The 25,317-nt window shown below is 46.7% G+C and overlaps 1 protein-coding gene across 1 annotated transcript; it reads left to right on the top strand.

The window, feature by feature from the left end:
* The first annotated feature begins 5,372 nt into the window (after positions 1-5,372).
* LOC137309031 (E3 ubiquitin-protein ligase ARK2C-like) lies at positions 5,373-23,374 on the top strand. Its single transcript, XM_067977373.1, has 5 exons — positions 5,373-5,466; positions 7,007-7,102; positions 7,346-7,443; positions 10,266-10,394; positions 20,769-23,374. Exons 1-4 carry the CDS (start codon positions 5,386-5,388, stop codon positions 10,381-10,383), a joined length of 393 nt encoding a protein of 130 aa, XP_067833474.1. The 5' UTR covers positions 5,373-5,385; the 3' UTR covers positions 10,384-10,394; positions 20,769-23,374.
* Positions 23,375-25,317: the final 1,943 nt, after the last annotated feature.

Here is a 25,317-nt window from a genome sequence, read left to right on the forward strand (position 1 = left end):
CCTCAGCCTCCTCTGCTCCAAGGAAAACAAACCCAATCTTCCCAGTCTCTCTTCATAGCTGAAGCGCTCCAGCCCTGGTAACATCCTGGTGAATCTCCTCTGCACCCTCTCCAAAGCGATCACATCCTTCCTGTAGTGTGGCGACCAGAACTGCACACAGTACTCCAGCTGTGGCCTAACCAGTGTTTTATACAGCTCCATCATAACCTCCTTGCTCTTATATTCTATGCCTCGGCTAATAAAGGCAAGTATCCCATATGCCTTCTTTACCACCTTATCTACCTGTTCCGCCGCCTTCAGGTATCTGTGAACTTGCACACCAAGATCCCTCTGACCCTCTGTCTTGCCTAGGGTCCTCCCATTCATTGTGTATTCCCTTGCCTTGTTAGTCCCTCCAAAGTGCATCACCTCGCACTTTTCCGGGTTAAATTCCATTTGCCACTGTTCCGCCCATCTGACCAACCCATCCATATCGTCCTGCAGACTGAGGCTATCCTCCTCGCTATTTACCACCCTACCAATTTTTGTATCATCAGCGAACTTACTGATCATACCTTTTACATTCATATCCAAGTCATTAATGTAGACCACAAACAGCAAGGGACCCAGCACCGATCCCTGTGGTACCCCACTGGCCACAGGCTTCCAGTCACAAAAACAACCTTCGACCATCACCCTCTGCCTTCTGCCACTAAGCCAGTTTTGTATCCAAAGTGCCAAGGCACCCTGGATTCCATGGGCTCGTACCTTCTTGACCAGTCTCCTGTGGGGGACTTTATCGAAGGCCTCACTGAAATCCATGTATACCACATCCACTGCGTTACCCTCATCCACACGCCTAGTCACCCCCTCAAAAAATTCAATCAAATTAGTCAGACATGATCTTCCCTTGACAAAGCCATGTTGACTATCCCTGATTAATCCTTGCTTCTCCAAGTGGAGACTAATTCTGTCCTTCAGAATTTTTTCCAATAATTTTCCTACCACTGATGTTAGGCTCACTGGCCTGTAGTTCCCTGGTTTTTCCCTACTCCCCTTCTTGAATAATGGTACTACATTAGCGGTTCTCCAGTCCTCTGGCACATCCCCTGTGGCCAGAGAGGTTCTGAATATATGTGTCAGAGCCCCCGCAATCTCCTCCTTCGCCTCACACAGTAGCCTGGGATACATTTCGTCCGGGCCTGGGGATTTATCCATTTTTAGGCCTGCTAAAACCGCCAATACCTCCTCCCGCTCGATGTTAATATGTTCGAGTATCTCACAGTCCCCCTGCCGTATTTCTATGTCTACATCGTCCTTCTCCATAGTGAAAACAGATGCAAAAAATTCATTTAGAACCCCTCCTACATCTGCCGGCTCCACACACAGATTGCCATTTTTGTCCCTAATGGGCCCTATTTTTTCCCTAGTCATCCTCTTACCCTTAATATACTTATAAAACATCTTAGGATTTTCCTTTATTTTGCTCGCCAGTGTTATTTCATGGCCCCTCCTTGATCTCCTAATTTATTTTTTAAGTATCCCCCTGCACTTTTTGTACTCCTCTAGGGCTTCCTCCGTCTTTAGCCTTTTGTATCTGCCAAAAGCCCTCCTTTTTTTCCTAATCCATTCTCGTATATCCCCTGACATCCAAGGTTCCCTGGAGTTCTTGGAACCACCCTTGACCTTTACGGGAACATGTTGCCATTGTATGGTCTCAATCTCCCTTCTGAAAGACTCCCATTGCTCCGATGCGGATTTTCCTACAAGCAGCTGATCCCAGTCCATTTTGGCCAGATCCTGCCTTATCCTATTAAAATCAGCCTTCCCCCAATTTAGAACCTTTATTTCCGGCCCCTCCCTGTCCTTTTCCATGACCACCTTAAATCTCACCGAATTATGGTCACTGTCACCAAAGTGCTCACCTACTAGCACTTCTTCCACTTGGCCGGCCACATTCCCTAGAATTAGGTCCAGTACCGCCCCCTCTCTTGTAGGACTTTCTACATGCTGGCTCAAAAAGCTCTCCTGGATGCACGTTAAGAATTTTGTACCCTCTAAGCCTTTTACACTCTGAGTATCCCAGTTAATATTGGGGAAGTTGAAATCCCCCACTATTATTACGCTATTATTTGCACAATTTTCTGAGATTTGCCTACATATCTGTTCCTCGATCTCCCCCTGACTGTTTGGGGGCCTATAGTACACTCCCATCAAAGTGCTTGCCCCCTTTTTGTTTTTAAGCTCCACCCATATGGCCTCATTAGAGGAACCTGCTAATATATCATCCCTCCTTATGGCAGTAATTGATTCTTTAATTAATATTGCGACCCCCCCTCCTCTTATACCTCCCCCTCTGTCTCGCCTGAAGATTCTGTACCCCGGAATATTGAGCTGCCAGTCTTGCCCCTCCCTCAACCATGTCTCTGACAGCAACAATATCATACTCCCATGTGTTTATCAACACCTTCAGTTCATCCACCTTATTCGCAAGACTCCTTGCATTAAAATAGATGCCATCCAGCCTTGCCCTCACATATTTGCCCTGTCTTCCAAGCTGACTTGTTTTTTTCTCTATATTTGGCTGCACATCACCCCCTATTGTAGCTCCACTCTGTATCCCATCCCCCTGCCAAGTTAGTTTAAACCCCCCCCAACAGTGCTAGCAAACCTCCCCGCAAGGATATTTGTCCCGCTCTGGTTCAGGTGCAACCCGTCCGACTTGTACAAGTCCCACCTTCCCCAGAAGCAGGCCCAGTGATCCAGGAAACTGAAACCCTCCCTCCTGCACCAACTCTTTAGCCACGCATTCATCTGTTCTATCCTCCTATTTCTATACTCACTAGCCCGTGGCACTGGGAGTAATCCAGAGATTACAACCTTTGAGGTCCTGCTCTTTAATCTGCTACCTAGCTCCCTAAATTCTTGATGCAGGACCTCATCTCCCTTCCTACCTATGTCGTTGGTCCCAATGTGGACCACGACCTCTGCCTGCTCACCCTCCCCCTTGAGAATGCCCTGTAGCCGCTCAGTGACATCCATGACCCTGGCACCAGGGAGGCAACAAACCATCCTGGAGTCACGTTTACGGCCACAGAAACGCCTGTCTGTTCCCCTTACGATAGAATCCCCTACCACTATAGCTCTTCCACTCTTTTTCCTCCCAGCCATCTGTCAATCTAGCCAATAGTTTGGTTTGATTAGTTCCAGAATATCAGGAAATATTAGAAAGTAGGTTTTGATTTGATCGGTAGTGGAATTATTTGTTGCTAGTTCCACCAATTACTTTTGTTTTCACTCTGGGGAAGCTGCTAATATCATTAGACACCTCTACAAGCAATGCAGCCCAGATCAAGCAATCTGTGGAATGAGTCACCGATCCACACTCTGCACCTTCCAGGTGCTGTATTTGGAGGATTGATGCATTGTGACCTTATTGCTAGCAAATCTCCCATGGCATTGCTCCCGAGTCTGCAGTTACACTGTTGCAGGGTGGAAGGGCCTACACATTTCCAGTTAAACTATTTGGAAAGGAATTTGCAAGAAATCTTAGGAATAGTTAAGTAATGTCCCTGGGAAAGTAGCGTTTTCCTTACTCAGCTTACATCGTAAATAAAACTGTGTAGTGTAATGTGGGAGATCAGCTCTTAACCTTTATGGTTCATCTGAATTTGGTGTGGGTTTTATAGCAAGGGCCCTGTTTAAATGGACAAGTTTAAATTTGGGTCATTAATTCAGAACTTCCCTTGAAATTTGAATAATGGTACAGAGCTGCAGAATTTTCACTGTTAATTGTTTTTTTGCTGGTTGCTTTTTGGGTTCTAAGATAAACGTAAATGGAGGAACCATTCAAAATATATTTTTCAAAATATACAATCATGGAATGGTTACAGTACAGAAAGTGCCATTTGGCCCATCGAGCCCATGCTGGCTCTTTGTAAGGGTAATCCAATCCCTTGCTCGTTCCCCGTAGCCCTGGAAATTTTTTCCCTTCAAGTATTTATCCAATTCCTTTTTGAAAACCACAATTGAATCTGCTTCCATCACCCTTACAGGCAGTGCATTCCAGATCATAATAACTCGCTCCGTAAAAAAGTTTTTCCTCATGTCACCTTTGGTTCTTTTGCCAATCATTTTAAATCTGTGCCCTGTGGTTCTCAACCCTTCCGCCAATGGGAACAGTTTCCCTTTATTTACTTTGTACCAAGCCCTTCATGATTTTGAACACTTCTATCAAATCTCGTCTCAACCTTCTCTGCTTTAAGGAGAACAACCCCAGCTTCTCCAGTCTACCCCCGTAACTGAAGTCCCTCATCCCTGGAACCATTCTAGTAAATCTTTTCTGCACCCTCTCTAGGATCTTCACATCCTTCCTAAAGTACGGTGCCCAGAATTGGACACAATACTCCAGTTGTGGCCGAACCAGTGTTTTATAAAGATTCATCATAACTTCCTTGCTTTTTGTACTCTAACCCTCTGTTTATAAAGCCCAGGATCCCGTGTGCTTTTTTAACTGCTTTCTCAACCTGTCCTGTCACCTTCAACGATTTGTGCATGTTTACCCCCAGGTCTCTCTGTTCCTGCACCCCACATATAAACATTGAATATTGCAAATATCAAAGTTCATTTGTCACATATGTAACATGCTCCATTAGCTAAATAAACAGCAGCCCTTGAATATATTAACATATAATGTTCTTTTCAGTCGAGTTACCTCATTAGAAGTTGTTCTGATGTTTTATACAAAGTACCATTACTGCCTCCTATCCTTGGATTCCCTGGGGGGTTTCCTACTCAATGATTTTCAGTAGAGGAGGGATGGAATTTACAAACTGCAGGTTCTGGCTTGATCTGTGAATGGAAATAGTAAGTTTGCTGTTGACAGCTGTAATCTGCAATCTTGTTGGGTGTCTTTAGTTGACAGTACAGAGGTCTGGGAAGCACAGAGCTCCTAAACATTGTTGGAGGCATTTCTTAAACAAAAATGTTACTTTATAGGTAAGTTTGATCCTATTCTCCTGCCCTCTTCTAAATCTCATATTTATTGTTGTATCAGTGACCCCTTGTTCTTAACCTTTCAACAACTAGAAACTGTCCGCCCTGATGCACCTGTTCATATCGCCCCACCGTCTGCCTTGTTCTAACGAGTAAAGGACCCAGTATTTCAAGTCTTTCTTTGTATTTATATTTCCTCATACCAGGCACCATCCTAGTGAATCTGTGCTGTACATTCCCTAAAGCTTCAATATCCTTCCTATAGAGTGGAGCCCAATAGTAGGCTAACTGTGGTCTTATTAAGGTTTTAGCTGAATGTTTCGTGTGTTTGGATGTATGATTGTGAAACAATGGGGAATATACAGTGGCTCTTCCTTTCTCTCATTGTGCCAGGTGATGCCTGATATCTTCATGCACCCACATTTGCAAGTCTTTCCCCATCATGGACTGCGAGGGATGCAAAGCCATGTCACGATGCACAGGGGTTACCAGGTAAAGACCTTGTTTTGGAGATGCATTTAATAGCAGTAGTCTCTCAATACAGAGTGTACGTGTGCCACAATATACGGAGCAAACAGGTGGAGACCTTGGGCTAGATTTTCAACTCTCCGCCTGGGCATAAGACTGGTGTTGCTGATCATTATGGAGCCCCCCCACCGCCCGTTGTGGAGCCCCCTAGTTCTCATTTTCATTGGTTTCAATGTAACAGGCGGCCAATCTACAGCTCCAGTTTAGTACTCAGGTGGCAGGTTGAAAATGTTCCCCTTATGTTGGAGAGTATTCAGTATACTGCACCCCTCAGTCCCCACATGGAGCACAGTGCCCAGTCACACTGAGTATTAGGATGGTTTTGGATGTGTGTTGCTAAGTTACAAGAGGGGTTTGGACTCTTGTTTCTGGGAATAGATTTGATGGGACGGTTTATAACTGGAAGTGTTTAAAATAGGGCATTGAGTACAGGGGATTACCACACTGTCCATTCACTTCTGGACAGGCCGTGCTGATGGGGTGAGAATCTAAATGAACAATCTTAATCAGGCCAGTGGCTGTGGGGAGTGGGAATGGGAATTGCTACACTGCTGTGTATGGTCTCCATTCTGAGGTTGGGGCAGAGTAGAGGAAGCTGCACTATAGCGAACCTGGAGGTCTTTGTTGCTACTGAGTGGTGCTTGTGTCTCATGTCCCAGCACTAACATCCCTCCCACACACACTTCAACAACGAGAAACAGAAATAGATGAAGTGGGGTCTGGGAGCATAGAACTGGAGCAGTAATTTGTAGTCTGAGGGAATCATTACATGCGACTTGGATGCAGCTCCGTCCTTAACAACTGTGGAGAAAGGATCAACTTTTAAAGAGTGGTCCCTGCTGATCAGCTCTTGTACTGTTTAATTATCTGGAATCTTCCTTCATCTCATGTAAGCCAGAAGCCTTGTGGCTGCTCCCAGTGGGGCACCGTGTTCAGGTGGGGTGAGCAGGACAGGGTCAGATTAAAGAAAGAATGAATTTGCATTTCACGACCTCAGCACATCCCAAATGAAGTCCTTTTTGAAGCGTAGTCACTTGTAATGTAGGAAACGCGGCAGCCAATTTGTGTACAGCAAGATCCCACAAACAGTAATGAGATATTTTGCTTTGGTGATGTTGGTTGAGGTATAAATATTGGCCAGGACACCGGGGAGAACTCTCCTGCTCTCCTTTGAATTGTGCCATGGGTTATTTTATGCCCACCTGAGAGGGCAGACGGGGGCTCGGTTTAACATCTTATCCGAAGGACGGCACCTCCTACAGGGCAGCGCTCCCTCAGTACTGCACTGGGAGGGTCAGCCTGGAGTCGGACTTGAACCCACAACCTTCTGACTCAGAGCTGAGTCTCGATTCATTGTTGCAATAACTTGAGCAAAGCAGCTTAAATAAATGGGTGAGTGGTAATATGCCGTGTGCAGCTAGACTACCGGACTGGCAGGCTTATCCTTACTGGACTCTGCAGCTCAGAGTTGCTTTGTGACCTGATCTCTTCTTTCATTTTTGAGGACCTGCTGCATCTCGAGGATCAGTTTAGTGATTTAAACCATGGAGCATCACAGAGCACCATTGAGAGGTACACCTTCCTGCACAAGTATGAAAAGGTGAGTGTCTTTTGCAGCTGTCTTCTGAGAAATATTGATTGGAAGCTGGTGGTTGAGCATGTTAGTGAATTGGGAAGGAGATGGTGAGCACTCAGTGGCTGTGCAAGCCTGTGAGACCTCAGTCTCTTGCCCGATTGCCTACACCGAGCTGTGCTCTTTAAACTCTTCTACACGTGGCACTGTCTGGATTGATACTTGGGTCAGTCTGCATTTTTCACTCAGCTGATTTCAAACATATTTCAGAGGACACTGGAGACCTGTGAGGAGGGGAAGGAGGCGTCGGAGGTGGAGGAGAAATGCACAATCTGTCTGTCACCGTTGGAGGAAGGAGAAGATGTTCGGTGAGAAATCCCAGCAGAGCTCCCTGTTGTCACTAGACTTTCTCTCTCATTCCTTCTAAAATGTTGGCAGTGTGATATCCTCGATCCCAGCAGACTGCTCACAGACATGCTGCACAGAATCTTACTCAGATGAGTAGGCAGTGATCCAAATGGACACGTGGTAGCTCACTGTCTGTTCAACTTGGAGTTTGGTGTGTGATGTCCCCAAGCCCCTGCTCATGAGGCTTGTCGTCGATTCACACAACCCACTGTGTTTCACACCAGGAAACTATTAGTTACTTCCCCTTAACTCTACAAATTGGAACTCTGACACCAAACAATGAGGAAATTGCAAGACCTAAAGAACTTATTCAAAAAACTCCCCCAGTGGTTCTGTGGATAAATACATGGTCAGGCCACTTGCTATTGAATCTTTCCCAAAGCCGTTTTATTTATTTTTACCCCATTATTCTCCATTCCACACCTGAAGGTTTTGACTCCTTCCTGGTTAGGGTACAGTTCCACAGATGCTGATGTCCCATCCAGTACCTCACCTGAATGGCAATTCTTCATGTGTCAATAAACTGTCCAACCGTGGGAGGCATCACAGCTGAGCCAAATCCTGCCCCCGCATGCACTTTTCAGCAGTGGTCAGTTGATGGCTATTAGGAGTGGGAACGTAGGAACAGGAGGAGGCCATTCAGCCCCTTGAGCCTGTTCCGCCATTCAATAAGATCATGGCTGATCTGTATCCTAACTCCATTTACCCGCCTTGGCTCCATATCCCTTAATACCCTTGGCTAGCAAAAATCTATCGATCTCAGATTTAAAATTATTAATTGAGCTAGATTATTAATTGAGCTAAATTATTAATACTGCTTTTAGTGGGAGAGTTCCACACTTCGACCATCCTTTGCGTGAAGAAGTGTTTCCTAACTTTCATCCTGAAAGGCCAGGCTCCGATTTTAAGGTTCTGTCCCCTTGTCCTAGACTCCCCCACCAGCGGAGAAAGTTTCTCTCTACCCTATCAATTCCTTTCAAAATCCTAAAAACCACAATCATATCACCCCTTAACCTCCTATATTCTGGGGAATACAAGCCTAGTTTATGTAATCTCTCCTCATAATCTTAACTCTTGTAGCCCTGGTAACATTCTGATAAATCTATGCTGCACTCCTTCCAGGGCCAATATATCCTATTTAAGGTGTGGTGCCCAGAACTGTACACATTACTCCAGATGTAGTCTAACCAGGGCTTTGTATAGCTGTCGCAAAACTTCCACCCTTTATATTCCAGCCCTCTAGTTATCAAGGCGGACATTCCATTAGCCTTTTTGATTATTTTTTGTACCTGACCACTACATTTTAATGATCTGTGTACATGGACCCCTAAGTCTCTTTGGATCTCCACTGTTCCTAGTTTTTTACCATTTAAAAAATATTCGGATCAATCCTGTTTTGGTTCAAAACGGATGATCTCACACTTACCTCCATTGAACTCCATCTGCCACAGTTTTGCCCACTTACTTAATCTATCAATGTCTCTTTGTAATTTTATGCTCCCATCTACACTGCTCACTATGCCACCAATCCTTGTGTCATCAGCAAACTCTATTGTGTTATCTGAGTCATTAATAAATATAGTGAATAGTTGAGGCCTCATCTCAGATCCTTGTGGGACGCCATTAGTCACTTCCTTCCAATTCATTATCCCTACTCTGTCTTCTACTGCCTAACCAATCTCCTAATCAGGTCAATAATTTGCCTTCAATTCCATGAGCTTTAATTTTAGCTAACAGTTCTCTTATGTGGAACCTTATCAAATGCCTTCTGGAAGTCCATATAAGCTACATCCACAGACATTCCCCTGTCCACTACTTTAGTTACTTCTTCAAAAAATTCAATTAGGTTTGTTAGACATAATCTACCCTTTACAAATCCATGTTGGCTCTCTCTATTCAGCTGAAATTTCTCTAAGTGCTCAGTCACTCTGTCCTTAATTATAGATTCCAATAACTTCCCCACAGCAGATATTAGACTGACAGGTCTGTAATTTCCTGGTCTCTCTCTCACCTTTCTTAAATAATGGGAACCCTGACTCGAGCTTTATTCTACCCTGCTGCAGCCCAGAGAGAACACAGTGTCACACCAGACTGAGCATCAATCCGCAGACCCATTGGGAGAGACGAGGCACGTCATTTCTGAATACATTCTTGCAGTTTCTTCACCGTTTCTTCGTCGGTCTCTGTGTGACTGCTCCATTTCTGAAGTCTCATTTCTTCCCCATGTCCTGAATTTGCTTGTCTACTAACCTGGTATCGTTACCTCAATTAGAGTCTCAGACTGGTCACCTTGGCACCTTCACCTGATGCCAGTGACCCCGACGTGAAAGTTCTGACCCCAGGTCGTTGCCCTGCCAGCCAATTCCTGTCCCTTTCACTTCCTGTCAATCCTGACATATTCCCAACCGGAGAGACTCCTGGAGGGAGATGAGATATGACGCACCCAGGAGGTTGGGAATGCCGTACCCCAGTAAGGGAGCAGTAATACTCACCTGGTGTTCTTCTTTCCAAAGTTCTTATGCTGCAAATCATTGTCTGTCTGCTAATCTTTTGACCTCTCGAATTCACAAGATGATGTTAGGCTATCATGTAAAGCTTGACCTTTGAGATGTAGAGCCTGTGGCCTGGATTGAACTCTGTGGTTAACTGATCTTTGCTGATATTTACAAACAGAATCTCCCAGTTCATCGGTGGGATATTAAAGCCTTGTGAATCGTGTCAGCATCACTTGGATAATTCGAGCTGCCCAGCCAGCGACAACACTGTTTATTTTTCATTGCAGGCGTCTCCCTTGCATGCACCTCTTCCACCAGATTTGTGTGGACCAGTGGTTGGCCACCAGTAAGAAGTGTCCGATTTGTCGAGTGGACATTGAAGCCCAGCTTCCTGTTGACACCTAACTGACCATAAGGTACGAAAGGTAAAATAGTGCAATTGTTTGGCATGAAATGTTCAGTGGACAGGTGCAGAAACATAGGAACAGGAGTAGGCCATTCAGCCCCTCGTGCCTGCTCCGCCATTTGATAAGATCATGGCTGATCTGTGATCTAACTCCATAAACCTGCCTTTGGACCATATCCCTTAATACCTTTGGTTGCCAAAAAGCTATCTATCTCAGATTTAAATTTAGCAATTGAGCTAGTATCAATTGCCGTTTGCGGAAGAGAGTTCCAAACTTCTACCACCCTTTGTGTGTAGAAATGTTTTCTAATCTCACTCCTGAAAGGTCTGGCTCTAATTTTTAGACTGTGCCCCCTACTCCTAGAATCCCCAACCAGCGGAAATAGTTTCTCTCTATCCACCCTATCTGTTCCCCTTAATATCTTATAAACTTCGATCAGATCACCCCTTAACCTTCAAAACTCGAGAGAATACAACCCCAATTTGTGTAATCTCTCCTCGTAACTTAACCCTTGAAGTTTGGGTATCATTCTAGTAAACCTACGCTGCACTCCCTCCAAGGCCAATATGTCCTTCCGAAGGTGCGGTGCCCAGAACTGCTCACAATACTCTAGGTGCGGTCTAACCAGGGTTTTGTATAGCTGCAGCATAACTTCTGCCCCCTTGTACTCTGGTCCTCTAGATATAAAGGCCAGCATTCCATTAGCCATATTGATTATTTTCTGCACCTGTTCATGACACTTCAATGATCTATGTACCTGAACCCCTAAGTCCCTTTGGACATCCACTGTTTTTAACTTTTTACCATTTAGAAAGTACCCTGTTCTATCCTTTTTTGATCCAAAGTGGATGACCTCACATTTGTCGACATTGAATTCCATTTGCCACAGTTTTGCCCATTCACTTAATCTATCAATATCCCTTTGTAATTTTATGTTTTCATCTACACTGCTTACAATGCCACCAATCTTTGTGTCATCGGCAAACTTAGATATGAGACTTTCTATGCCTTCATCTAAGTCGTTAATAAATATTGTGAATAATTGAGGCCCCAAGACAGATCCCTGCGGGACTCCACTAGTCACATCCTGCCAATGTGAGTACTTACCCATTATCCCTACTCTCTGTCACCTTTCGCTCAGCCAACTTCCTAACCAAGTCTGTACTTTTCCCTCGATTCCATGGGCTTCTAGCTTAGCTAACAGTCTCTTATGTGGGACCTTATCAAATGCCTTCTGGAAGTCCATATAAATAACATTCATTGACATTCCCCTGTCCACTACTTTAGTCACCTCTTCAAAAAATTCAATCAGGTTTGTCAGGCACGACCTACCTTTCACAAATCCATGCTGGCTCTCTCTGATTAACTGAAAATTCTCGAGGTGTTCAGTCACCCTATCCTTAATTGTAGACTCCAGCATTTTCCCCACAACAGCTGTTAGGCTAACTGGTCTATAATTCCCTGGTTTCCCTCTCTCTCCTTTCTTAAAAAGCGGAGTGATATGTGCAATTTTCCAATCCAGAGGGACAGTTCCTGAATCTAGAGAACTTTGAAAGATTATAGTTAGGGCATCTGCAATGTGCTCACCTACTTCCTTTAAAACCCTGGGATGGAAACCATCTGGTCCTGGGGATTTGTCACTCTTTAGTGCTATTATTTTCTTCATTACTGTTGCTTTACTTATGTAAATTTTATCGAGTCCCTGTCCCCGATTCAATATTAGTTTTCTTGAGATTTCCGGCATGCTATCCTCTTTTTCTACTGTAAATACTGACGCAAAGTAATTGTTCAATATGTCCGCCATTTCCCAATTGTCAACGACAATATCCCCACTTTCAGTTTTTAAGGGGCCAACACTGCTCCTGACCACCCTCTTTTTCCTAATATAACTATATAAGTTCTTCGTATTGGTTTTGATATCCCTTGCAAGTTTCTTTTCATACTCTCTTTTTGTAACTCTTACTATCTGTTTTGTGACCCTTGGTTGATCTTTGTTTCTTTCCCATTCGCCAGGATCTGTGCCATTTTTTGCCTTTTTGTATGCCCTTTCCTTATGTCTTATACTGTCCCTTACCTCTTTAGTTGTCCATGGCTTTTTTTTTTGGCAAGTAGAGTTCTTGCCCCTCAGGGGTATAAACCAATTCTGTATCACGTTAAAAGTTTCTTTAAACATTTCCCACTGATCATCAGTCGTTTTATGCATTAACAGATTTGCCCAGTTTACAGTGGACAGTCTCTGTCTCATCCCATTGAAGTTAGCCTTACCCAAGTCTAGAATCTTAGCAGCTGATTCACTTTTTTCCCTTTCAAACACTACATTGAACTCGATCATGTTATGATTGCTATTGGATAGATGTTCATGCACAGTTAAGCCGTTAACTAAATCTGGTTCATTACTCATTACTAAATCTAGTATGACTTGCCCCCTTGTTGCCTCTAGGACATACTGCTGTCGAAAACTATCCCGGACACACTCAAGAAATTCACTGCCTTTCTGACAGTTGCTAGTCTGCTTTTCCCAATCTATGTGAAGGTTAAAGTCCCCCATTAAGACCACTATGCCTTTCTTACACGCTTGTCTAATCTCTGCATTTATACAATCCAGCACTTCAGAGCTGCTGCCAGGGGTCCTATACACAACTCCCACTATAGTCTTAGATCCTTTCCTATTTCTCAATTCAACCCATAAGGTCTCTGTTGGCTGCTTACCTCTCGTTATATCCTCCTTTATCATTGAAGTGATTTCATCTCTAATCACGAAGGCTACTCCTCCCCCTCTTCCATTTTCCCTATCTCTCCTGTAGACATTATAACCCGGTATATTTAGTTCCCAATCCTGACCATTCTGCAGCCATGTCTCAGTAATAACTATCATGTCATACCCTCCAATTTGAATTTGAACCTGTAGTTCATTTAATTTATTCCTTATACTCCGTCATTTGTATATAGAACTCTTAGTTGGGCCACACACCCTAGCCTGACCTTCAGCTTTGATGCTGGGTTAATCGTCTTACGCCTTCTAGTTTTCACTTTATCTGTAGTGCCTAAAGTATATTTTCTTTCCGCTGCTCTACGCTTTTCCCTTTCACTTGTTCTTGAACAACTCTTTGTACTATTTGTATTGTAAATTTCCCTTGGGTCTTCCCCTCTCTTGCTGCTCTAAACTTTACTCCCTTCTGACTCCCCGCTCAGGTTCCCATCCCCCTGCCACTCTAGTTTAAACCTTCCCCAACAGCACCAGCAAACACCCCCGCGAGGACATTGGTCCCGTTTGTACAGGTCCCACCTTCCCCAGAACCGGTCCCAATGTCCCAGGAATCTAAATCCCTCCCTCGTACTCCATTCCTGCAGTCACGCATTCATCCTGTCTATTCTCCTGTTCCTATACTCACTAGCACGTGGCACTGGTAGTAATCCTGAGATCACTACCTTTGAGGTCCTGCTTTTTAATTTATCTCCGAACTCCTTAAATTCACCTTGCAGGAACTCATCCTTTTTTTTAAGCTATGTCGTTGGTACCGATATGGACCACGACTACTGGCTGTTCACCCTCCCCCTCCAGAAACACAACAGGGAAATTGAATGGGCCTTTCTGGGTGTGTTCCTGGTTGTCGAGGGATTGTACAACTGTGTATTCTGCGATATTCAGATAAAACTGCACAGGATTGCATGTTTACAAATTTTGGGTCTGTCTTAGATATTCTCTTGGGTACAGTAGTGCTGGTCACTCCCGGAAGCAGTCCAGCCATCTTCCGACTGCTGAGCAAAGTGGGGAGGGTGAGACAGGAGGACCCCTCGTGATATGATCTGGATATTGTGTCTTTTGCACGTTCCATAGAACCATAGAAAAGATACAGGACAGAAGGGGGCCATTCGGCCCATCGTGTCCGCACCAGCTCAAAGAACAACCAGGTGCCCATTCTAATCCCACCTTCCAGCACCCGGTCCGTAGCCCTGCAGCTTTCAGCACTTTAGGTGCTGGTCCAGGTACTTTTTAAAAGAGTTGAGGGTCCCTGCCTCTACCATCAATTCAGGCAGCGAATTCCATACACCCACCACCCTCTGGGTAAAAAGGTTTTTCCTCATGTCCTCTCTATTCTTTCCACCAATCAGCTTAAATCTAGGTCCTCTAGTTCTTGAACTCTCCGCTAGGGGAAACAGGTACTTCCTGTCTACTCTGTCCAGGCCCCTCATAATTTTGTACACCTCAATCAAGTCACCCCTCAGCCTCCTCTGCTCCAAGGAAAACAACCCCAGCCTATCCAATCTCTCCTCGTAACTGCAATTTTCAAGCCCTGGCCACGTTCTTGTAAATCTTCTCTGCACTCTCTCCAGAGCAATTACGTCCTTCCTGTAATGTGGTGACCACTACTGCGCACAATACTCCAGCTGTGGCCTTACCAGCGTTTTATACAGTTCCATCATTACATCCCTGCTTCTGTATTCTATACCTCGGATAATAATGGAGAGCATTCCGTATGCCTTCTTCACAACCTTATCTACCTGTACTGCCACCTTCAAGGTCTCTCACTTCCTCTACCCTTCTCAACATATTCCCATTTACTGTGTATTAACTTTTACTGTTTGCCCTCCCTAAGTGCATTACCTCACACTTCTCCGGGCTGAACTCCATTTGCCACTTTTCCGCCCACTCCACCAACCCATTGATATCTTCTTGGAGTCTACAGCTGTCCTCTTCACTATCAACTACATAGCCAATTTTTGTGTTGTCTGCAAATTTTTTTTTATTCGTTCATGGGATGTGGGCATCGCTGGCAAGGCCAGCATTTATTGCCCATCCCTAATTGCCCTTGAGAAGGTGGTGGTGAGCCGCCTCCTTGAACCGCTGCAGTCCGTGTGGTGAAGGTTCTCCCACAGTGCTGTTAGGAAGGGAGTTCCAGGATTTTGACCCAGCGACGATGACGGAACGGCGATATATTTCCAAGTCGGGATGGTGTGTGACTTGGAGGGGAACATGCAGGTGGTGTTGTTCCCATGTACCTGCTGCTCTTGTCCTTCCAGTTGGTAGAGGTCGCAGGTTTGGGAGCTGCTGTCGAAGAAGCCTTGGCGAGTTGCTGCAGTGCATCCTGTGGATAGTACACACTGCAGCCACTGTGCGCTGGTGGTGAAGGGAGTGAATGTTTCGGGTGGTGGATGGGGTGCCAATCAAGTGGGCTGCTTTGTCTTGGATGGTGTCGAGCTTCTTGAGTGTTGTTGGAGCTGCACTCATCCAGGCAAGTGGAGAGTATTCCATCACCCTCCTGGCTTGTGCCACGTAGATGGTGGAAAGGCTTTGGGGAGTCAGGAGGTGAGTCACTCGCCGCAGAATACCCAGCCTCTGACCTGCTCTTGTCGCCACAGTATTTATATGGCTAGTCCAGTTAAGTTTCTGGTCAATGGTGACCCCCAGGATGTTGATGGTGGGGGATTCGGCGATGGTAATGCCTTTGAATGTCAAGGGGAGGTGGTTAGACTCTCTCTTGTTGGAGATGGTCATTGCCTGGCACTTGTCTGGCGTGAATGTTACTTGCCACTTATGAGCCCAAGCCTGGATGTTGTCCAGGTCTTGCTGCATGTGGGCTCGGACTGCTTCATTATTTGAGGGGTTGCGAATGGAACTGAACACTTTGCAATCATCAGCGAACATCCCCATTTCTGACCTTATGATGGAGGGAAGGTCATTGATGAAGCAGCTGAAGATGGTTGTGCCTAGGACACTGCCCTGAGGAACTCCTGCAGCAATGTCCTGGGGCTGAGATGATTGGCCTCCAACAATCATCTTCCTTTGTGCTAGGTATGACTCCAGCCACTGGAGAGTTTTCCCTTGATTCCCATTGACTTCAATTTTACTAGGGCTCCTTGGTGCCACACTCGGTCAAATGCTGCCTTGATGTCAAGGGCAGTCACTCTCACCTCACCTCTGGAATTCAGCTCTTTTGTCCATATTTGGACCAAAGCTGTAATGAGGTCTGGAGCCGAGTGGTCCTGGCGGAACCCAAACTGAGCATCGGTGAGCAGGTTATTGGTGAGTAAGTGCCGCTTGATAGCACTGTCGACGACACCTTCCATTACTTTGCTGATGATTGAGTGTAGGCTGATGGGGCGGTAATTGGCCGGATTTGATTTTTCCTGCTTTTTGTGGACAGGACATACCTGGGCAATTTTCCACATTGTCAGGTAGATGCCAGTGTTGTAGCTGTACTTGAACAGCTTGGCTAGAGGCGCAGCTAATTCTGGAGCACAAGTTTTCAGCACTACAGCTGGGATGTTGTCGGGGCCCATAGCCTTTGCTGTATCCAGTGCACTCAGCCATTTCTTGATATCACGTGGAGTGAATCGAATTGGCCGAAGACTGGCTTCTGTGATGGTGGGGATATTGGGAGGAGGCCGAGATGGATCATCCACTCGGCACTTTTGGCTGAAGGTGGTTGCAAACGCTTCAGCCTTGTCTTTTGCAGTCACGTGCTGGACTCCGCCATCTTTGAGGATGGGGATGTTTACAGAGCCTCCTCCTCCCGTTAGTTGTTTAATTGTCCACCACCATTCACGACTGGATGTGGCAGGACTGCAGAGCTTTGATCTGATCCGTTGGTTGTGGAATCGCTTAGCTCTGCCTATAGCATGTTGCTTCCGCTGTTTAGCATGCATGTAGTCCTGAGTTGTAGCTTCACCAGGTTGGCACCTCAGTTCTTACCCTTAACTCCATGTGTGCATCATTGTGGCACTTGAGCCAGTGCCGGAGGGGCGGTGGGCCGGTGCCGGAGGGGCGGTGGGCCGGTGCCGGAGGGGCGGTGGGCCGGTGCCGGAGGGGCGGTGGGCCGGTGCCGGAGGGGCGGTGGGCCGGTGCCGGAGGGGCGGTGGGCCGGTGCCGGAGGGGCGGTGTCATCCAGCAGCCATCCTATCCCCAGCCCCTGCTGTTGAAATCAAACGGAGACGCTGCACTGACAAAGTATGAAAGCATCGTGACAGCTCCCAGCATGTGGGGAATTCACGTGCCTGTCATCAGCTGCACAGTTAGGGAATGGAAGTCTTTGTTATTGATATAAATATACGGTTTACACTTGTGCACACACAATGCCACAAGAGGGAAATTAGTAGCTCAACAACCCTGGAGAATCCAGCATTTCTGAAATTTGATGGCCCTCTCCACCATCTCTGTGGGAATCCTGTTAAATGGTATAAATTGAACTGCCCTTAGAAGGCATTGGTAACTTGCCCGACAGAGGACTGCACAGCAAATTGACTGATGCAATAAATTCCCAGTGGCTCCCTGGAACGAGCCAGTGGGACAAAGATTGAGAGCTGTGGTCATTTTCTGTGCTCAGTGAGAGCTCTTGGTGCTGTCGAGCTTTGCTGTAGATCTGGTTCCAGCAGCGAACTCAGCTCCTCCTAAGTTTCAGGACTGAGATACTGCCTCTTGAGGGCAGTTTTTGCGACTGGACGGCTGTTTCCAGTGGGGTTCCGCAGGGCTCGGTACTGGGTCCTTTGCTTTTTGAGGTATACATTAACGATTTGGACTTAAACGTAAGGGGCATGATTAAGAAATTTGTGGATGACACAAAGATAGGCCGTGCGGTTGATAGTGAGGAGGAAAGCTGTAGACTGCAGGAAGATATCTCTGGACTGGTCAGATGGGCAGAAAAGTGGCAAATGGAATTCAATCTGGAGAAGTGTGAGGTTGGGGAGAGCAAACAAGGCAAAGGAGTACACAATAAATGGGAGGATACTGAGAGGTGTAGAGGAAGTGAGGGACCTTGAGAGGATGCACAGATCCCTAAAGGTAGCAGGACAGGTAGATAAGGTGGTTAAGAAGGCATATGGAATGCTTTCCTTTATTAGCCGAGGCATAGAATGTAAAAGCAGGAAGGTTATGCTGGAACTGTATAAAACACTGGTTAGGCCACAGCTTGAGTACTGTGTACAGTTCTGGTCACCACATTACAGGAATGATATAATTGCACCAGAGAGGGTGCAGAGGAGATTTACAAGGATGTTGCCAGGACTGGAGAATTTTAGCTATGATGACAGATTGGATAGGCTGGGGTTGTTTTCCTTGGAACAGAGGAGGCTGAGGGGAGATTTGATCGAGGTGTACGAAATTATGAGGGGCCTAGATAGAGTGGATAGGGAGGACCTATTTCCCTTAGTGGAGGGGTCAATAACCAGGGGGCATGGATTTACAATAATTGGTAGAAGGATTAGAGCGGAAATGAGGAGAAATGTTTTTACCCAGAGGGTGGTGGGGGTCTGGAACTCACTGCCTGAGGGGGTGGTAGAGGCAGAAACCCTCAACTCATTTGAAAAATACCTGGATGTGCACCTGAAGAGCGGTGACCTGCAGGGCTACGGACCAAATGCTGGAAAGTGGGATTAGGCCGGGTGGCTCGTTTCTCAGCCGGCGCGGACACGATGGGCCGAATGGCCTCCTTCTGTGCCATAAATTTTCTATAATTCTTGCGACACAGCTACTAGGAAAGGTCAAAGTGCAGCTGGGTCTGTATATCCTGCTGGATGAGTGGTGTAAGGATGGCCTGGCTCTCCTCAGATGCTGCCTGGTTAATCCAGCTTCCCTTATGGCCTCCGACTGCTCCTCTTCCTCCAACATCTCGATCATAAAAAGTGGGATTCCCATTGGGATGCCCACTGTGCAGCTTGAAACCTCAGTTCAGCCTAGTACAGTATTGCAGGATGCAGAGGAAAGCTTCCTGAGTATAAAGGTGAAAAAAATAGAAAAATTTTCAGTGAAGTCCACAAATACAGCCAGAAATCTCCACAATCTCACTGAGCCTTGTGCCTTTAATAAAGTTCTTCCACCTCGATGAGCAGGTTTTGGCAAACTGCGCCTTTTAAGCAGTGGCACAGATTCCCAGGGGTGGATGGGAAGATGGCAGTCACCGAGTTTAAGACGAGGGTCGTCTCGATGATGTGTGTGGCTGTCACAGTGAAGACTGGCCCTTCTCCAGTGAGCCCTGAGACTGAACTAACCTTGCGCCAGGCCCTTCTCCAGCAGAAATTCCTCGCTCCAGAAGAGGAAATGGCCGACTTGCACCTTCCGCAACCCAGGAATTGTGGGGCTAATGAGTCTGGGATGAATCAATGGACTTTTATTATCTCCGTTTGAATTAGACTGTGAGGAATGACATTCCACAAACCGGCCCGCCAGGCTTAAATGCACACCTTCAGTGTCAGGGTCATGAACCAGTAAACCCTAATGTGCCCTTGGTGGTTGCAGTATGTGATTTAAAGAGAATTTTAAACCTGTGTGAACCCACTTTGATTTAAAATGTAACTCACTTCCAAATGACTGGTAGAAGGTGGGAAGTGGTGTACCACAGGGATCGGTGCTGGGACCACTGCTGTTCACCATTTACATCAACGATTTGGACTCTGGAATCGGAAGTACAATTTCAAAATTTGGGGATGACACCAAATTGGGGTATATAGTTAATCCTGAGGAGATAAAATACAAGAAGATGTTAATAAACTTGCAGAATGGGTGTGTAATTGGCCAGTAAATTTCAATATAGATAAGTGAGAGGTGATGCATTTTGGTAGGAAGAATAAGGAGGCCACAGACTGCTTGGACAATAAGAATCTAAATGGGGTAGAGGGGCAGAGGAGCAGAGGGATCGGGGGAAACAGATACACAAATCACTAAGAGTAATGATGCAGGTTAATAAGGCCATAAAAAAAGCAAACCAAGCACTGCGGTTTATTTCTAGAGGGATACAATTCAAAAGCAAGGAAGTTATGTTAAACTTGTATAGAACCTTGGTTAGACCACACCCGGAGCACTGTGAACAGTTCTGGTCTCCATATCATAAAAATGACATAGAGGCACTGGAGAAAGTGCAAAAAAGATTTACACAGATGATACCAGACCCGAGAGGATACAATCATCAGTAAAGACAGAACAGACTGGGGTTCTATTCTCTAGAAAAGAGAAGACTGAGAAGTGACCTGATAAAATTATGAAAGGATTCGATAGGGTAGATGTAGAGAAGATGTTTCCACTTGTGGGGGAGACCAGAATTAGAGGTCATAAATATAAGATAATCACTAATAAATCCAGTAGGGAATTCAGGAGAAACTTCTTTCCCCAGAGAGTGGTGAGAATGTGGAACTCGCTCCCACAAGGAGTAGTTGAGGGGAATAGAATAGATACATTTAAGGGGAAGCTGGATAAACACATGAGGGAGAATGGAATAGAAGGATATGTTGATAGGGTGGGAGGAGGCTCGTGTGGAGCATGGACCAGTTGGGCTGAATGACCTGTTTCTGTGCTGTAAATCCTTCCTGTGGTCAACCAAGAGGTGAAAGAAGTGATTCTCGCTGTGGAGACTCCTGAGCTGCTTCACCTGGTGTGTGTGTTTGTGTTTCTAGGGGTTGGTATCGAGTTCCCTGATTACTCCGGAGATTGTGTGATTGAATCTGGAATCTGTATGGAGTCCTCAGCTTGCACTGGCTGGAGTGGAAGAGATTAGACAATGCTTGGACCCAGGTATTCTGACCAGTGTTAACCCTGACGTTCAATGTGCTATTGAAACACCAGCATCTCATCCACAGTGGAAAGGGCCATTGCCTTAAAACAGATCCAAACTCGCTGCTTCTACCAGACATCGTCTCCAGATCAGCATCACGTGGGAACGGACAAAATTCCAAACCAAGGAAAGACCAAAGGATTCCGTGACACTTCCTATTCCCATTGTCCTTCAGTGTCTCTTTTTCTGTTCATCAGCAGTTACCCGGCTGTGCAACTCCGTACTGACTGGAGCTTTAAATGTGCCCCTAGAAATAAACATCTGCCTGAGATGCAAAGAGTTAAATGAACCCGGCCGCTCGCAGTGAAGGAGTTTGATTGTGTGTGATTGAGGCTGGCTAGTGGAGAGAACACACATCAGCCATCAGGAGTAATATAAGGACATGCACTGCCCCTCCCTCTGACTGAACAGGAACAGGGGGAGACAGTTCACCATGAATTTACAGAACGAGAGGGAAGGAAGGCCCAGTACGCAATCGCACCTGGACCTGTGGAACATGTGGCTGCTACACCTGACTCAATCCCACCCTCCAATCCCTGCTCACCAAGGGGAACTGGAGTCGTGGAGGATCAAGGAGATGTTCACAGACAGAGAATACAGCACGTGAACTGCCCCCTCGCCCTGAGCAGAGCATTGACTGAACGCTGGAGATCCCTCTGCATGCAATGATTTTGTCAGATTAATACTTTGCTATCCTGTTTCAGATCTCTTTATTTACTTGTTACCTCCCCAGCTCAGCAGAGAGTTTGTGTGTTAGGGAATCTGCACTGTTCTCGTGGGGAGGAGTGAAGCAGAGCACCTTGTTTCAAAATCCGACTTACAGCCTCACTCTCAGTTAAATACAACAAACAAAAGGGTGGACCCTGGGGGACACTCCACCCCTGACGTTGACCCTGGGGGTCGCTCGTCCCCCGACGTGGACCCTGGGGGACACTCCACCCCTGACGTTGACCCTGGGGGTCGCTCGTCCCCCGATATGGACTGGGGGGTCACTCGTCCCCCGACGTTGACCCTGAGGGTCGCTCGGCCCCCGACATTGACCCTGGGGGTCGCTCGTCCCCTGACGTTGACCCTGGGTGTCACCCCTCCCCCAACACAGACCCTGGGGTCACTGATTCCCTGACGTAGATCCTGGGGGGGGGGTCACTCATCCCCCGATGTAGACCCTGGGGTCACTCGACCCCCATCGTGGACCCCGGGGTCACTGATTCCCCCGACATGGACCCCGGGGTCACTGATTCCCCGACATGGACTCCGGGGTCACTGATTCCCCCGACATGGACCCTGGGGGTCACTGATTTCCCCGACATGGACCCTGGGGGTCACTGATTCCCCGACATGGACCCTGGGGGTCACTGATTCCCCGACATGGACCCTGGGGGTCACTGATTCCCCCGACATGGACCCTGGGGGTCACTGATTTCCCCGACATGGACTCCGGGGTCACTGATTCCCCGACATGGACCCTGGGGGTCACTGATTCCCCGACATGGACCCTGGGGGTCACTGATTCCCCGACATGGACTCCGGGGTCACTGATTCCCCGACATGGACCCTGGGGGTCACTGATTCCCCTGACACGGACCCTGGGGGTCACTGATTCCCCTGACACGGACCCTGGGGGTCACTGATTCCCCCGACGCGGACCCTGGGGGTCACTGATTCCCCCGACATGGACCCTGGGGGTCACTGATTCCCCGACATGGACCCTGGGGGTCACTGATTCCCCCGACATGGACCCCGGGGGTCACTGATTCCCCTGACACGGACCCTGGGGGTCACTGATTCCCCGACATGGACCCTGGGGGTCACTGATTCCCCCGACATGGACCCCGGGGTCACTGATTCCCCGACATGGACCCTGGGGGTCACTGATTCCCCCGACATGGACCCTGGGGGTCACTGATTCCCCCGACATGGACCCTGGGGGTCACTGATTCCCCGACACGGACCCTGGGGATTTAAATGAATGTATAAAATCTCTGCGGATTCTCCAGGAAATTGGAGTCTCTGCCAGCTCTTGAACTGGTCTGAACTGTGACCTCTGGGCCTGGTATCGCTTGATGCTTCTGTAATAGACAGATGGCCGATCTCCTGGGAAGTTCTCTCACTTTACCCGGCTCTCGAGTAGTAAAACGATGTGAAAAGTTCAGTCAGCATTCCTGTAGGAACAGGGTGAGTGAACGTGATACAGGAAATAAAGCACAGAGTTCACGGTCCAGACAAGGCTTTTGGCCCCAATACAAAGCTAATCACTTGTATAGACAGTCACACTAATCGCAGAAAGGTCAATCACTCGTAGATCCAGAAACGTGGAGCGTCTGAAGTCTTCCGGAGGGTTGGTTAGATTTTCTGAGACTACAGTGAGGAGTTTTGTTCCACGTACTGTGTAGTCCCAGTGTATTTTGTAATCAGCATTATGTTTTTGCATAATATCATTTCAGAAAATGAATGTGTCTTGTGTAATTCTTACTGAACCTTTTCTCCACCTCTTACAGAATCATACAGCACAGAAGGAGGCCGTTGGGACCATCATGCTTGTGCTGGCTCTTTGATAGAGCTATCCATTAGTCCCATTGCCTAATAACTCCACAGATCAAAACAGCTCGCTGCCTAAAAAAATTTCCTCATCTCCCCTCTGGTTCTTTTGCCAATTATCTTAAATCTGTGTCCTCTGGTTACCGACCCTCCTGCCACTGGAAACCATTTCTCCCCATCTACTCTATCAAAACCCCTCATAACTTTAAACACCTCTATTGCATCTCCTCTTAACTTTCTTTGCTCTAAGAAGAACTATCCCTATAATAATATACCAATCTCTTGTTGTGGGGTAAGGTGATATTTGACGACGCTTATTGGGAATGTAATTGAGGGCTTGGAGATCCATCCGCTTATGGTCAGGTGTTGGCTGTGGCTCAGGGGTATCACCCTCCTCTCTGAGTCAGGAGGTCGTGGGTTCAAGTCCCACTCCAGAAACTTGAGCACAAAATCTAGGCTGACCCTCCGGTACAGTACAGAGGGAGTGTTGCACTGTCGGAGGTGCCGTCTTTCGGATGAGACGTTAAACCGAGGCCCTATCTGCCCTCTCAGGTGGATGTAAAATATCCCACGACCACTATTCGAAGAAGAGCAGGGAAGTTCTCCCTACTGTTCTGTCCAATATTTACCCCTAAACCAGCATCACTGAAACAGATTATCTGCTCATTATCACATTGCTGTTTGTGGGATCTTGCTGTGCACAAATTGGCTGCCGCATTTCCTACATTCCAACAGTGACTACACTTCAAAAGTACTTCATTGGCTGTAAAGTATTTGGGGCGACCTGAGATGGTGGTCAATTCCTGCCTCATCCCTCCACAGTCAGCCTTACCTAAATTTAAAACCGTGGTTTGTGACTCACCCTCTCCCTCTCAAACCTAATATCGAATTCACTCACATTCTGGTCACTGTTAGCTTGGTGTTCCCTTACCATTAGATTATTGATTAATTCAAGCTCATTATTCATTATTAAATCTACAATGGTCTGTTCTCTCATTGGTTCAAGAACAAACTGTTCCAGACAAACGCCCTGAATACACTCAAGAAATTCACTGCCTTTGGGACATACAGTACAAAAGGAGGCCATTCAGCCCACTGTGCCTGTGCCTGTGCCAGCTCTTTGAAAGAGCTATCCAAATTAGCCCCACTCACCTGCTCTTTCCCCTTTCAGCCATTGTCACCACCATTTCAGGCAGTGCATTCCAGATCATCATAACTCGCTGCGTAAAAAAATTCCCAGTCAACCCAGTTTGACAATACAATATTGCCCACAACTGGAGAAATGGAAAAACTGTCATTCTGATGCAATGTCCTGCAGTACAACAGTAACTATACAGTAACATTGGCTGTAAAGCTTTGGGAAGTCCCGAGGTCATGAAAGCTGCTAGAGAAATGCAAATTCTTTCTTTCAGTAGAGGGTGGTTCGTGACTGGGTGAGAATAAAGGGAAATTTACTCTGAATCTAACCCGTGCTGTATCTGCCCTGGGAGTGTTTGATGGGACACTGTAGAGGGAGCTTCACTCTGTATCTAACCCATGCTGTACCTGCCCTGGGAGTGTTTGATGGGACACTGTAGAGGGAGCTTTACTCTGTATCTAACCCGTGCTGTACCTGCCCTGGGAGTGTTTGATGGGACACTGTAGAGGGAGCTTTACTCTATATCTAACCCTGTACCTGCCCTGGGAGTGCTCGATGGGACAGTGTGAGGGAGCTTCACTCTGTATCTAAACCATGCTGTACCTGCCCTGGGAGTGTTTGATGGGACGGTGTAGAGGGAGCTTTACTCCGTATCTAACCCGTGCTGTACCTGCCCTGGGAGTGTTTGATGGAACAGTGTAGGGGGAGCTTTACT

Source organism: Heptranchias perlo, unplaced genomic scaffold (genome assembly GCF_035084215.1).
Source record: "Heptranchias perlo isolate sHepPer1 unplaced genomic scaffold, sHepPer1.hap1 HAP1_SCAFFOLD_1450, whole genome shotgun sequence".
NCBI lineage: Eukaryota > Metazoa > Chordata > Chondrichthyes > Hexanchiformes > Hexanchidae > Heptranchias > Heptranchias perlo.